This window comes from Epinephelus fuscoguttatus, linkage group LG19 (genome assembly GCF_011397635.1).
Source record: "Epinephelus fuscoguttatus linkage group LG19, E.fuscoguttatus.final_Chr_v1".
NCBI classification, from domain to species: domain Eukaryota; kingdom Metazoa; phylum Chordata; class Actinopteri; order Perciformes; family Serranidae; genus Epinephelus; species Epinephelus fuscoguttatus.
In genome coordinates, this window is record NC_064770.1 from 24,777,459 (window position 1) to 24,790,078 (window position 12,620).

General features: G+C 40.4%; 1 protein-coding gene across 2 annotated transcripts in view; it reads right to left on the minus strand.

The window, feature by feature from the left end:
• Positions 1-12,620, minus strand: part of prkcab (protein kinase C, alpha, b) — a 157,417-nt gene that overhangs the window by 4,556 nt on the left and 140,241 nt on the right. For both annotated transcript variants that reach the window (XM_049562434.1, XM_049562433.1), the window contains 4 exons: positions 11,485-11,623; positions 8,624-8,704; positions 5,975-6,082; positions 3,257-3,397 (listed from right to left, as the gene is read on the minus strand). In XM_049562434.1, coding sequence (XP_049418391.1) covers positions 3,257-3,397; positions 5,975-6,082; positions 8,624-8,704; positions 11,485-11,623 — 469 coding nt within the window. The remainder of the gene's footprint in view (positions 1-3,256; positions 3,398-5,974; positions 6,083-8,623; positions 8,705-11,484; positions 11,624-12,620) is intronic.

Consider the following 12,620-nt stretch of genomic DNA (forward strand, 5'->3'; position numbering starts at 1 on the left):
GTAACGCACAACACAAACAAACCGTGGTTTACGGTGGATTTTAGCACCGGCTGCATTTTCAGCTGCTCTCTAATATCACAGAAGCCATAAAGCCTCAGATGGATCTTTTGTTTGCTGGTCCCTTCAGACCAATTAATGACGCCGTGTATGAACTGACAACTGTGATACACCACACAAAGCTCTCTGAATGGACGGATCCACTTTTAGCAATGCTTTCCTTCCCCTCTCTGTGAGTGGAGAAACATACATCCGCTGTGTAACCCTGCATTTACTGTGGCTCTTGTGCGGAAGTAAAGGGAACTCTGCTCTTAGGAAGCTATTTTTAATTCTCTGTGGTGGCGTGTGTGTTGCTTCGGGTGCTGTAGGCAGAGAGGGGATGGAGGATGCGGGGTCCACAAACTGAAAATGAGTGTTTCTGTGGTGACAGGAGGAGGTTTAGGTGGCAGTGGGGCTGGTGGGTGCAGCTGGGATCCAGCCTAAAGCTCCACTGGGTGTGTAAAACAAATGAAGACGAATGCCAACGTACAATACACACCCATTCTTGAACACACACTTAAATACTCTACCTGAAAGTATTTCAGTTCTTCAACAGTGATGCATTTGATCTATCTTTCTGGCGATCTGCTGTTTTTAGCATCACAGGAATGGCAAGAGCTAAACAGGCGTGTATGAGAAATAAATCTAAACTCTAAACTACTGGGTATCATTTTCTAATATGTGTTTATTAGTTCCTGTCGCCATCCATCTTCTCTTTCTGCCTCTGGAAATAACCACCTGTATTTCCTTTAACTTATGCCATTTCTATGGTTGAAATGTCAATAAAACTGAGCTAAATGTTGATGTAAACAATCCATTGAATACATTTCAATGTTTGAGACCTGCCTCCTTGTCCTTTTTTTTTTGTTATCAAAGCTCAATAAATTACAGAAAAAAACAAAATGGCAACAGATCAAAAGACTTTAGTGTGTGGCCAGATTTAATTCATTAAAGGAACGCCGTACCCAGTGGAAAGCAACAAAGAAATGCCAAGAACGAACATGAATAACAACGGGTGCTCTTTTGATCTTACAATCTTGTTGTCCAATAATCTTGTTGCCTCCTCTGAAAATTTGCATAAATTGATTGAAAACCACAGTGATTTGTCTTTTCATTTGTAAAATGTCAATGCTGCTGAACTTGCGTCACACACTGAAATAGTACATTGAAATTGTTTTCAGTGTTCAGTGGACTCATTCCCTCTTTGTTTGCAAGGTGTTAGAGTGTGTGTCCACATATGTTTTTTCTGAGAAAAGATGAGGATAGAGCGTATGCAGCCACAAGCGGGCTCTTACAGAAAGGTGCTGTAAGACCTGTAAAAGTGTCTTTTTTTTCCAAAGTGCTAGGCCTCTTTTTTTCCTGTGGTTGAAAAACTAAACTTTTCAGAAAGGCAGTGTAGTAGTCACTGTCACTTCTGGCCAGGCAACCAATCATATTGGGCGGGCAGGACTTGTAACCCTGGTAGGGTATTTTCTGGGTCATAGGGGGTTGGGGGGAGTCTATCCCCACTGACATTGGGTGAGAGGACACACCCTGTACAGGCCGCTAGACCATCACAGGGTGGGCACATAGAAACAGACAGCCATTTACACTCACAGGGACCTGGCGGTGACACTGAAAGAAAATGCAAACTCCACACAGAAGGAGCAGGTTCGAACCGAGCAGCAACCTCCACAGCTGAGAAATGAAGCCAATGCAGAAGCGCCAAAAACTGCAGTTCCTCTAATGGCCACTTGAGGCTGACTCCAAGACAAAGTAAATCCCCATAGACCCCCATGTTATAATGCCCAACTTTACGGCACAAATAAACATGTTTAAAGCCTGGTACAAAAATTGGTTTTGGTCTCTATAGCTAATTTCAACATTCATGACAGCTGTCTGGGGGTGAATTCCTGTCATAACTCACTCTTTCACTCTTTACACAGGTTTAATGGTGGGGCCATTTGAGTAACAGGCTTTCTCTCTCTCTCTCAGATCCACCCCTCACTCATCCACAGCTACAACCTCTTGTCCGAATAAGGTCACTTTTGGCTCCAAAAAAACAAATGTTGACGGCCAAAATGCCAAACTTGAGGCTTCAAAGCAGCAATCCAGAGATCAATAGCTGCAGTCTCTATTTCGAACCTAGAACCCTCTTACTGTGAGGCTTCCACCCACTATATAATATGTCAAACAAAAACTATCATAGCGGAGACAGAGGAGGTCATTTGTGGGAGCAGATTGGCCGGACACTGAATGTTGCTGTATGTTTCTATGAAGTGCTGGGATGAAGCACTCCTCAAGGCCCTGCCTCCACTCTTCTGCCAAAGAAAAATGCATGGGCGGACACACGGCCTCAGTGAAGCTAATATTATGGAGTTAGACAAATCAAGATGAAAAGTGCCAAAGTTACAGTGTTTTCAGTACAAAATGTGTTCCTACCCTGCAGCTCAGACAGAGACTACTGTCTGGAGAAACAAAAAGAGTAGGTTTTGTACTAAAAAGACTGAAACTTTGAAAGATAACTCGCATCAGCTTCAGTTGATCTTTAAAAGTCATTATACAGAAACGGGTTGAATTTTATCTTCCATCTCATATTAAAATTGTGTCAAGAAGAGATCTTTTCTCAGCCAGTGTTAAACAAAAATATCCAACATACATACAGTATGGGCATGTGAGCATTGTATTGTATGTTGACAGACTAGAAAAAATGTGAACCTATCCTTTAAAGTTTAAATTTAATATATTTTATTTCATTTTATTTTATTTTATCTATGAATTTCTAGAAAATATAAATGTCAATATATTATCTCACATAGGACTGCATGATATGCAAAAAATAAATTAATTAATTAATAAAATCATATTACAACTATTTTACAGATATTGCAATTGCAATAGAGTTTCATTGCATTTCATTTTCACTGAAAAAAAATTAAATAAATAAAAATAAAATGAAATAAAAAAGGTTGAGAAAGTTATTTTTTTCTGTGGTCCGTACCAAACAATCACGTTCCCTTCATCTGGAATATGATTTGTAGGTTGGGGCATCACATTTTGACACATTTTACCTTTATTTAAACATTACAGCTCCAGTGATTTGGATATCGAGTCGGCCTTTTCGGAAATTTAGTTTGATAATATTTTATTAATTGTGCAGCTCCAATCTTACATACCATGATAGATGACTGACTCTCTTAAACACAGACACACACACGCACTCTCTCGTGGCATCACTCACCACTTTGGGTTTAAATGGCGGCTGGATCTCTCTGTTTGCCAGGCGCTCCCAGTCGATGCGTCTGAAGAAGGCCTGCTCCCTGATGTCCCTCTCCCCTTCTGGGCCACAGCCGAGACGCTTTGACGGATGCTTGGTCATCAGCTGGTGACAACAAACAGAAGAGGAGGGATTAGAAGATGTGACAGGGGCAGTTAGATGCTTGAGGAAAAAGAAAAGGTAAAAATAGTGAGGCAGAGAGAAGAGAGGCAGTGTGTATCTATGTATCAGCCATTCACTTCTTCTTGTTAAATCTTTGCTTCTTGCCTGCGTTATATTACACTGTCACATTATGCAGAGCCAGACTGACACTCATACTGTTTCCACTCATCCAGCTTTATGATACTGGCAGGAAATTAGGCTGACTTTTCATCTATGGCTCGATTTCTGATTCAGCAGCCACCTTTAATTTTAACCATGAATCATTTTTGCAAATGAGAAATGAAGCAAACAATAAGAATGAGGATTATCTCCTTTGTCACTGGCTGTGAGATGATGAATGATATTTCTCGTGGCGGCATGCAGCTACAGGGTGTAATATCATAATAAATGAAGGCAGGGTATTTTATTAAAGACTTGATCCGAATGGACCTGGATCGTAATTGAATCTTCTCTGGAGTGTGAATTGACTCTGAAAACTCATTTCCTTGTTGGTAAATAATCATGACAACCATGATGCTGCTTCACCGTGATGATGTTACGCAAGTGATGCCAAAGTATGAGAGGAACAGGTGTCTGCTGAATAAAGGGCCGTTTTCAAAAAGCCACAGAAATTTTGACTCGACTGTACTGACTGTGTCGAAGGAACAACTATTATTTTATTTGCTGTTGTGAAAAAAATGGGAACTGGAACTGGGTATTTTGTTGAACACTGAACACTGTTACCCAGCAACTGCACAAATGTGTTGCCTCCTGATGATATAAATGGTATGAGAATTGGCTTTATCAAAGTATTACAGCCAGCTGTCAAGGAGCAACCTTTTTAATGCCAGAAAATGTCTGTTATGCTTTTCACAACTTTCATGTTTTCAAGCTTTAATTACTTTTATGAACAACAACAACAACAACAACAACAACAACATAGCCTATGATGCAAGTCGAAGCTTTTCAAAACAGCCCCTGCTCTCCCTTATATTACCAGCCAACAATAACTTAAAGGAGCTCTATACAATATTCAAAGCGTATCTATGAATCAGAGTTTGTCTGCACACGGCTCTCAACATGGAGGTGGCTGAGCTAGCAACTAGTAACTAAGGTCCGATGTGTCCACATGGCGACTTTCTTGGGCAGAAAAGTGGTGGTTAGGTGCTGGGGGGTGCCTCATGGGAAACAACTCAAAAAAGATGCTTGTGCCCAGAAAAAATGCTATGTGGACACAGGCAGTTATAGTGCTAGCAGCTAATTTTCTTACTGTGTGAACAGCACTAACAGTGCTAACAACCGCAACAGTGCTGACAGAGCTAATGGTATTAATCTGGGGAAGAACTGGAAGGTAGGCACTACACTTGTGCAACAATGCCATCTTGACATCAGAGGTAACTGCCATAAGAGCTAGGAGCAGAGTGAGGGCGATTAGCTAGCCGGGCAGATAGACACAGACGCTTATGCCGGGTTCACACTACATGACATGCTTGTCTGTACTGACGGTCACTATGTTAGATAAGGTGATTGTGGAGTCATAAAATCGTGCTGTTACTTGGCCGACAGACATGATAGACTACATGTAGATCCACGACCAAACATCGCTGGTCGTCTTTCATAACATGCATGATGTCATCGGATTATTCTTGTCGTATTTTTATTATTATTTTTATTTCACTCACTGTGTCTGTTCATGTGCCAGCCAAAATGTTATTGTAGTAACATACAAAGTGCCAGTCGATGGCAGGAGCTACATTTAAACATCGTATGCAAACTATGCAAGTCACTGAATCCTCCACAACAAGTTCCTGCAAATGTTTCACAGTAAAAGCCTGTTTAGAATATGAGGGGATCCTCTCAACTCAAATTATAATGGGCTTTTAATTTGTACACATACAGGAAGTGTGACATTAACTTTGAAAAGGCAAAAGGAAGTGGTAAAAATATAAAAATACAGAGGGAATAATAAATAACTGCCTGTTTATAATGAAGTCTGTTTCAAATGAAGCTGGTAGCCTCTGCAGTTGTGCTGAGTAAAACCCCGCCCCCTTTTAAAAATTGCATTCCTATACATCCTCCATTATGAAGAAATGTGCTAACTTGATGCTAATGGCAGCCCTCACCAGGTTGCTAAAGTGTCTCTGCTGTTTCATGCCAGCATTTTTCTTTTTTTACGATGCTGCGTCGGGCTATAATCGGGCTGATATTGTGGAGTGTGAACCCGGCATTATATGCACTAACATGCACTGGTCTGGTCAGTGCTACCACAATGAAGAATGGAGAAGCTCTGATTACAACACACAGAGAGATAGCGTGACTTCAGTCTCTACTCAGGAAGCCACTACTCCACCATATCTTTACAGAGCAATGACTTGTTTGCTGCTATATTAATGCTCTGAATACTGTATAGAACTCCATTAAAATTAAAGTTGACAAAATGATTACTGTCGTTAGTTTCAAGGTTTCTTTAATGCCGCACCGGCATTCAAATGAGTTAAGTAAATAAGTAAAACAGTGTATGGTCCTTTAAACAGCACTTACTCCCTTGCAGATGGAAACCGCTTCTTTGGACATGGACTTGGGGTAGGACACGTTGTGCTCCATGATGGACTGGAAGAGCTCGTCTTCATCCTCGCCATCGAACGGAGGCTGAAGAGAAAGACAAACAGTGTCACAGCTTGAGGGTTGTTCTGTGAAAGCTGACAGAGATACTGAGGTGACAATAGCAGCACGTGAAGGTGAGGTGAGCAGTGAGAGCAGGTGTATGCTGCATCCCTGTCTTGTACTTATAGATATTTAAGTTAGTGGTCCCCTGTTGGTAATATGTGTATTATCGGGACACAGATGAGATCAAAACATTATCTAAATCTCTGTGCATTAAAACATTCACTCTCTTGTGAAGTCAAAAACAAACAGCAAATCCTGTTATAAGTGTTATTTTGTGTGTTTATGTGTGGGGTTCATCTTCAGTAGGAAAAATATCCTCTGCTACACTGTTGCCTGGAAACTGGAAACCTTAAGACACACTCTTGCTGTCAGTGTCTCAATATTTCACTGGACAGTCAAGATAACTTTCTGGTTTCTTATCCCAAGGACACACGTTGTCAACAATTTATAACCGCTGAAGCTAGCGTCAGACAGTGGCATGATAACAATTTAAAGGCTTATTAAAATGCTGATTTTTCTTTATGGTAGTGACTGATTCATGAGAATGTGTCATTTTACCTCCTTACATTTTAATTTAGTAGACAACCCCAAAGTCCATTCAAAAACATTCATGTATAAATAACCTACTAACCTAATATTGTCATACAGTTATAAACAATCTGAGTTTGTCAGTGGCAAAAACAAGCACTTGTAGTGGATGTAAATTGTTGGCGTACAATTGCCCGTAGGGATTACATCACAGCCTGTTACACCACTGCGGCTGTTCTCTCCATTTGTTACTTAAGCCCGTTTCCACCAAATACTTTCAGTATGGCACCTTTGGAACCAAAAGTAACCCTTCACACATGGTACAGTACGTAGACCCTAGCGCTTCCATAGCAAACAGTACCCTTAGATGTGGGCGGGGTTGTTGTCACTCACTGCTCCGTCCAGCACTCACTGTATTTCCTCATTATCGGTGACGCAGATGGAAGTCTGCACCTCGTTTATCGTCCACTGAACGAGGCTGCACACTGACATTTTCAGAACAAAATAAAACAGGCTGCAGTGAGAGTCTCTCTCCATGGGATATTTAAAAATAGAGGGTTTGTGCATTTAGTCCTTCTCAGGCAAGCTCAGGGGTTTAGTGTTGCTGGAGCCCACAGGAATGACGCTCTGCAAAGCTTTTTTTTTTTTCCTCCAAGTGAGGATTGGGATATATGCAGTCTGGTTGAATCCACTCATTACTAAAAGTGTATGTCATCCAAGAGAGACAATAAAAACTAAATTAATGGTCAAACTTGTTACATTAAAATTTAAGGTGTGCTGATGGATTAATGTTGTCAACTTGTGCACTGAGTGACATAACAAGTTAAGGTTCCACATTAAAGTTGCATTAAAGTGAGAGGCAGCAAAACATCCTTTCATTTTATAGTTACAGTCGAATAAAACTCTCCACGGTATGAACAGTGGTTACGTGAGCCTCAAAACCAGCCACAACTCAGCCCTGAGCAGAGTGACCGTCCTCTATTGACGAATCAACAGACTGCAGTGTTCACAGCTCCACCTTTTAGTACCAGATCTGTGTGCTAGGTAACCCAACAGAGGGGGGACCAAAAATGGGGATGGTACCATTGGTACCATCCACAACTTTTCACAGTGGAGACAGGAAAAAAAGTGTACAGAACTGAACTTTACCGTACTACTCCTCAAGTAATCATTTAGTCTATACATTTTTGGATTATGAGAACTAAAAATGTCTGTGTCTCTTGCCCCTCATCATATGGCGACAGAAAAATGTTGGCCTTTCACATCTGCAAACCACAAATGTGTTATATTTGCATGTTTCATTCTGATTACATGTATACAACCTGACCTTGTCAATGAAAGTTAAGGGGATGGTGGATAGCATGACACCTTGGCGTGACAGCTGCCAAGCTTTAGATCACTGTTCAAGACCAACAACAAAAACAGCTGTTTTTACATGGCATTTCCAGCCATGATTGTGGCACCAAAATCGAGTATTTTAAGGCAAAACTTGAACTTTTCCTCACCGAAACACAGTAGTTTGTGCCAGAACATAACCACATGTTAACTATAGCATTATTGATATGTAAAGTTTAAATGTATCCGCTACATACTAATGTACAAGTGCGACATATCTGTGGTTTGCAGAATCATATAATGTCAGCGTTTATTCTGGCGGCTAGGCTTAGCTACTCTGTCTTTACTAAGAGCTGCAACAAGCAAATATTTTTAATACTGATTAATCTGTTGACTTGTTTTGCAAGTAAGAAATTTGATGTTCATTCTAAAATAAAGTTTTGTCTGACAAAAGATATTGAATTTACAGTGACACAAAACAGTAACCAGTGAATGTTGCTTCTTTTGCTCGATAAATGACTTAAACCAGTTATTGAAAGTGTTACAGGACGACTTTATAGATCTGCACCACTAAATGTATCTTCCTTATTGAGGTATGTTATTAAAAAAAGGAGATGTTATACAGGAAAAATGGTGTAGTATATATATATATAAAATTACCTGTCCTGCCAGCATCTCATATAGAAGAACTCCATAAGCCCACCAGTCCACTGATTTTGCATAAGGCTGGTATGCTATAATCTGAAAAACAAAAATTTTACAGTTAAAAAACATAATCGTAGATACACACACACACTCTACCCTGCTTCTGTATTCAGACGTTCAAGTGTTACATATAACCCCAGAGGGGCACGGTAAAGCTGTCAGGAGAAACAGTGAACAGCAGTGCTGTAAAGAAACATTTCTCTCATCTGAACTCTAAATCAACCACCAGTAAATATAGTCAGCTATTCTCAGCTGCCATAACAAAGGCGCTTTCTGCTACCATCCAATTTGCCATCCTACACCTCCCACCCACACACAGTCTACACACACACACACACACACACACACACAATAATAATAATCATGTAGACGCAAAGAGCTAAATCACAGCTGCACTCGCCTTTAACAGAGACAGAAATGCAACAATTTATCCAGTTCACAAAGTCACAATTTACCCACACATGATTTACAAGTATTTACGTCTCTCTGCTTATACTAAATCAAAAAATACAGCTATGAGTTTGCATCCTGCCAAAGGTTATTTCTTGCCCATACATTGCCCAGAAAATGATTTAAAAATGACTTTCCAGGTTAAAAGAGCAGAGATTTTGTGTCACGAAGGCACAAAGAGAAGTGAGAGGAGCAGAAGAGATGTCTTATGAAGTCATTACGAAGCATTCACTGTCCAGTGGGAAAAAAAACGCTTATCGAGTCGTCTCTGATTTATTTTTAAAGCCCAGAAAATCTGGAAAGAGACCCGTTTAGATGAAGTTTCCTGTGAGAAACTGGGAGTAAGGGTTTCCCTCACCTCCCACCTGTGAGACAATGTGCTCCCTCATGAGTCAGAGCAGACAGATGGGAGTGGATATTAAAACACATGCGCACATATTTCAAACCAAACAAACATCTTAGTCCTGAATAATATATAATGAATCATCATTGCTCTTTACTCTGTGTAAATAAAGGCTTCGATTTGTTGTTGTACACCTAATTCTATTCACTACGAATAGTACTATTTACTCTAGAGTATACAATATATTTAGATACAGTACAGTATATCACAGTTTGATAATGGTAGTGAACATGCATCGTCTCTTGGTAGCATAGAGCAAGTGGTTTGGATTAGTAAACCTAAAATATTCAAGTCCCCTCCGGACATGCTTTTAAAATATGATTAATATTTTGTTCGGCATGGTTTTCCCTCATTAAAAACAAAACAAAACACACAATTAAACAAAAGAATAAAACCTGAAAAGTGTGAGGGTGACTGGTGAATGAGCAGTGCACATCATGATGGCTAACATTAGCATGACAGGGGCAACATCGGAGAGATTCAGCCACATGTTTAAGCCTCAGTCAGACTAAGAGTCAGATGAGGAGTCCGTTATGCACCAAAATCAGCGACGAGCAGATGTATCAGAATCGTTAGTGTAGTTAGCATCTTTTATTTATTTATGTTGTTTGTTAGCTTGTTAGCTTGTAGGCTAACTGGGAATGGCTAACACAGCGTGAGTGTTTATGGAACAAATATGGTGGATGATAATGGATGAAGTACCTGAAAGCCATACTTGAGTAAAAGTACATATTTCCTAAAAGACTTACAGCATCTGATATTCACTGTACTTAAGTATCAAATGTAATTTTATATTAAATGTAATTAAGTATTGAAAGTAAAAGCAGTTAATGAAGAAAAATGCTCTTTGTAAAACAGCAAGCAGGCAGAATTTTAGTTATTAAGTTTATTTCTCCTTTCAAAGTGTACACCACCTTAAAAATGGAGCGTACATTAGGCTACACTCAAGGAAAAACAAGGTCTCTTTAACAACTTAAGAAGTTTTATGACTAAGTTCAGGAACAAAGACCACATCCCTCCCCCCAAAAAAACATTTTCTTTGTTTTTCTTTTTGCTGTTAGCTCTCCCTTTTCTCTCACTTTCCACAGAATACAGGAATCACCAGGGGGCGCTATCCATATTAGAGCAGGTGAAGAGATGACTCCCCCACTATCTCAGCTTCCCTGGTTCTGTTGCACCATCCTCCCTTCAGCCGACACTGGAGCCTAATTTCTCCCATCACTACCCCTTCCTTACTTCCTTTCCTGTCCCTACATTCCCTTATCCCTCCATCCCATGACCCTCATCCCTCAACCGTCAACCCCATCATCCATTATACATAATAAACTAATTGCAATCTATAACTCTATTGGCGTGGTCTTTCATAGTGAATAAAGATTTAAAGAACAAAATCCACTTTTTCCCTTCCTCCCATTCCTTCATTAGTCCATCCATCACTTCCTCCCTCCTTCCTCCTTCCTTTCCTTCCCTACTTTGTAGTAAGTAACCGAGACGTTCAGGTGAAATGTATTGGACTAAACGTAAAATTTAGGAAATGTCGTGGAGTAAAATTGAAAGTTGACAGAGATGTAAAAACTCAAGTAAAGTGCAGATACTCTCAAAAATACTTAGGTACTGTAACAAAGTATTATTACTTAACTACATAACCTCTGGAACGCACGAGGTCCAGCTGTCTTTGCCCTACAATCAAGTATATTGTATATACTTCAGAACGTGCCTAATAACCTTAATAACCTTGTCTGCAGCAAAATGTTTGGCATGGAGAAACTGACTGACACTCCTGCTGTGCTTGGCTACAGTTGCCGAGCTATGATTGGCTGATGTCTTTTCGGGGCAGGGGTTTAATGAATGGCAAATCACCCACAATTAAAAATCCATAATATAGTGGACAAGAGAGTCTAAAAATAAGGTGCAGCGCAATCATTACTGCGATCTGGGCCCTGTTTCCACATCTCATTCTCACCTCTGGTGCGATGTAGTCTGGGGTGCCGCAGAAGGTGCGTGTGGTCATGCCTTCATACATGTTCTCCTTACACATGCCGAAGTCAGCGATTTTAATGTGGCCCTCCGAGTCCAGCATCACGTTGTCGAGTTTCAGATCCCTGCAGCAGACACAGGACGTGAGCATTTTTCATTTTTCTGTCTGGATTTGCGGCTGCTTTGATGCGTGTTGAGTGCTGCTGTCTGTGTCCAGAGAGGAGCAGCACAGAAAAGTGTTGCTCTGCACCACTGCCACCTCTCTGAGCAGTTTATCTGACTGCAGCACGCATCATATGCTGGGAAACAAACAATAATTTCTTGGCTTGAAATCATTTTTTCCTCTTCGTTTTTTCCGCTCTTACAGTTCAGTCAGTGTCTGCGTGTTTCATGTCTCAATTCTTCACTCTCTTCCCCTCCTTATTCACCACTCCTGGCAGCTATATCTGTCACAAAGCAGTGTCATGATGCCAAGCACAAGCTAGTGAGATATGCAGAATGGACGTGAGTCCTTAGCTGGAGTACTGAAGAGGAACACGGTGACCTTCGTCTCTGTCAAGCATTTCTTTTTGTCCCATCTATTTTTGCTTTTTTGCATGAGGGGGATCAGTATGGGCTCTTGTCTCCTTCCTAAGGGTATCCATGCTGTGCGGTGTACACACAGCAAGTCAAATCTACACATCCATTTTTAATCTCTTTCTTTCATTCATTCTGTCTCTGGACCTGCTTACTTTTCCTTCCCTCTCTTAGTGTCTTGTCTGTTATCTCCTGATTGTCTTGTCCTTTGTCTGCTTCACTCTGTCCATCTTGACGTCTACTTTATCTTGTCTCACTTCAATTCCCATATCTTGTTTTTCCTCCCATTACACTGCCTCAAAACCACTTCCTGTCGCTTTTTCCTTTTTTGCTCTCTGTCTTCAATGAGTCACACTTGACTCCTTTGATTTTCAACACACAGGTAGCCTTTATATTTCTCTTCAACAATACAATACCTCATCTATCCATCTAAAATATTTTCCTCTGATGGATTTGTAAAATGTAAAAAGCCAGCATGTGTTTTGTTTCCCGTGTAGGAATGAATGAATTTGAGGTGAATGCATCTCGTCATTAGATAAAAAATGG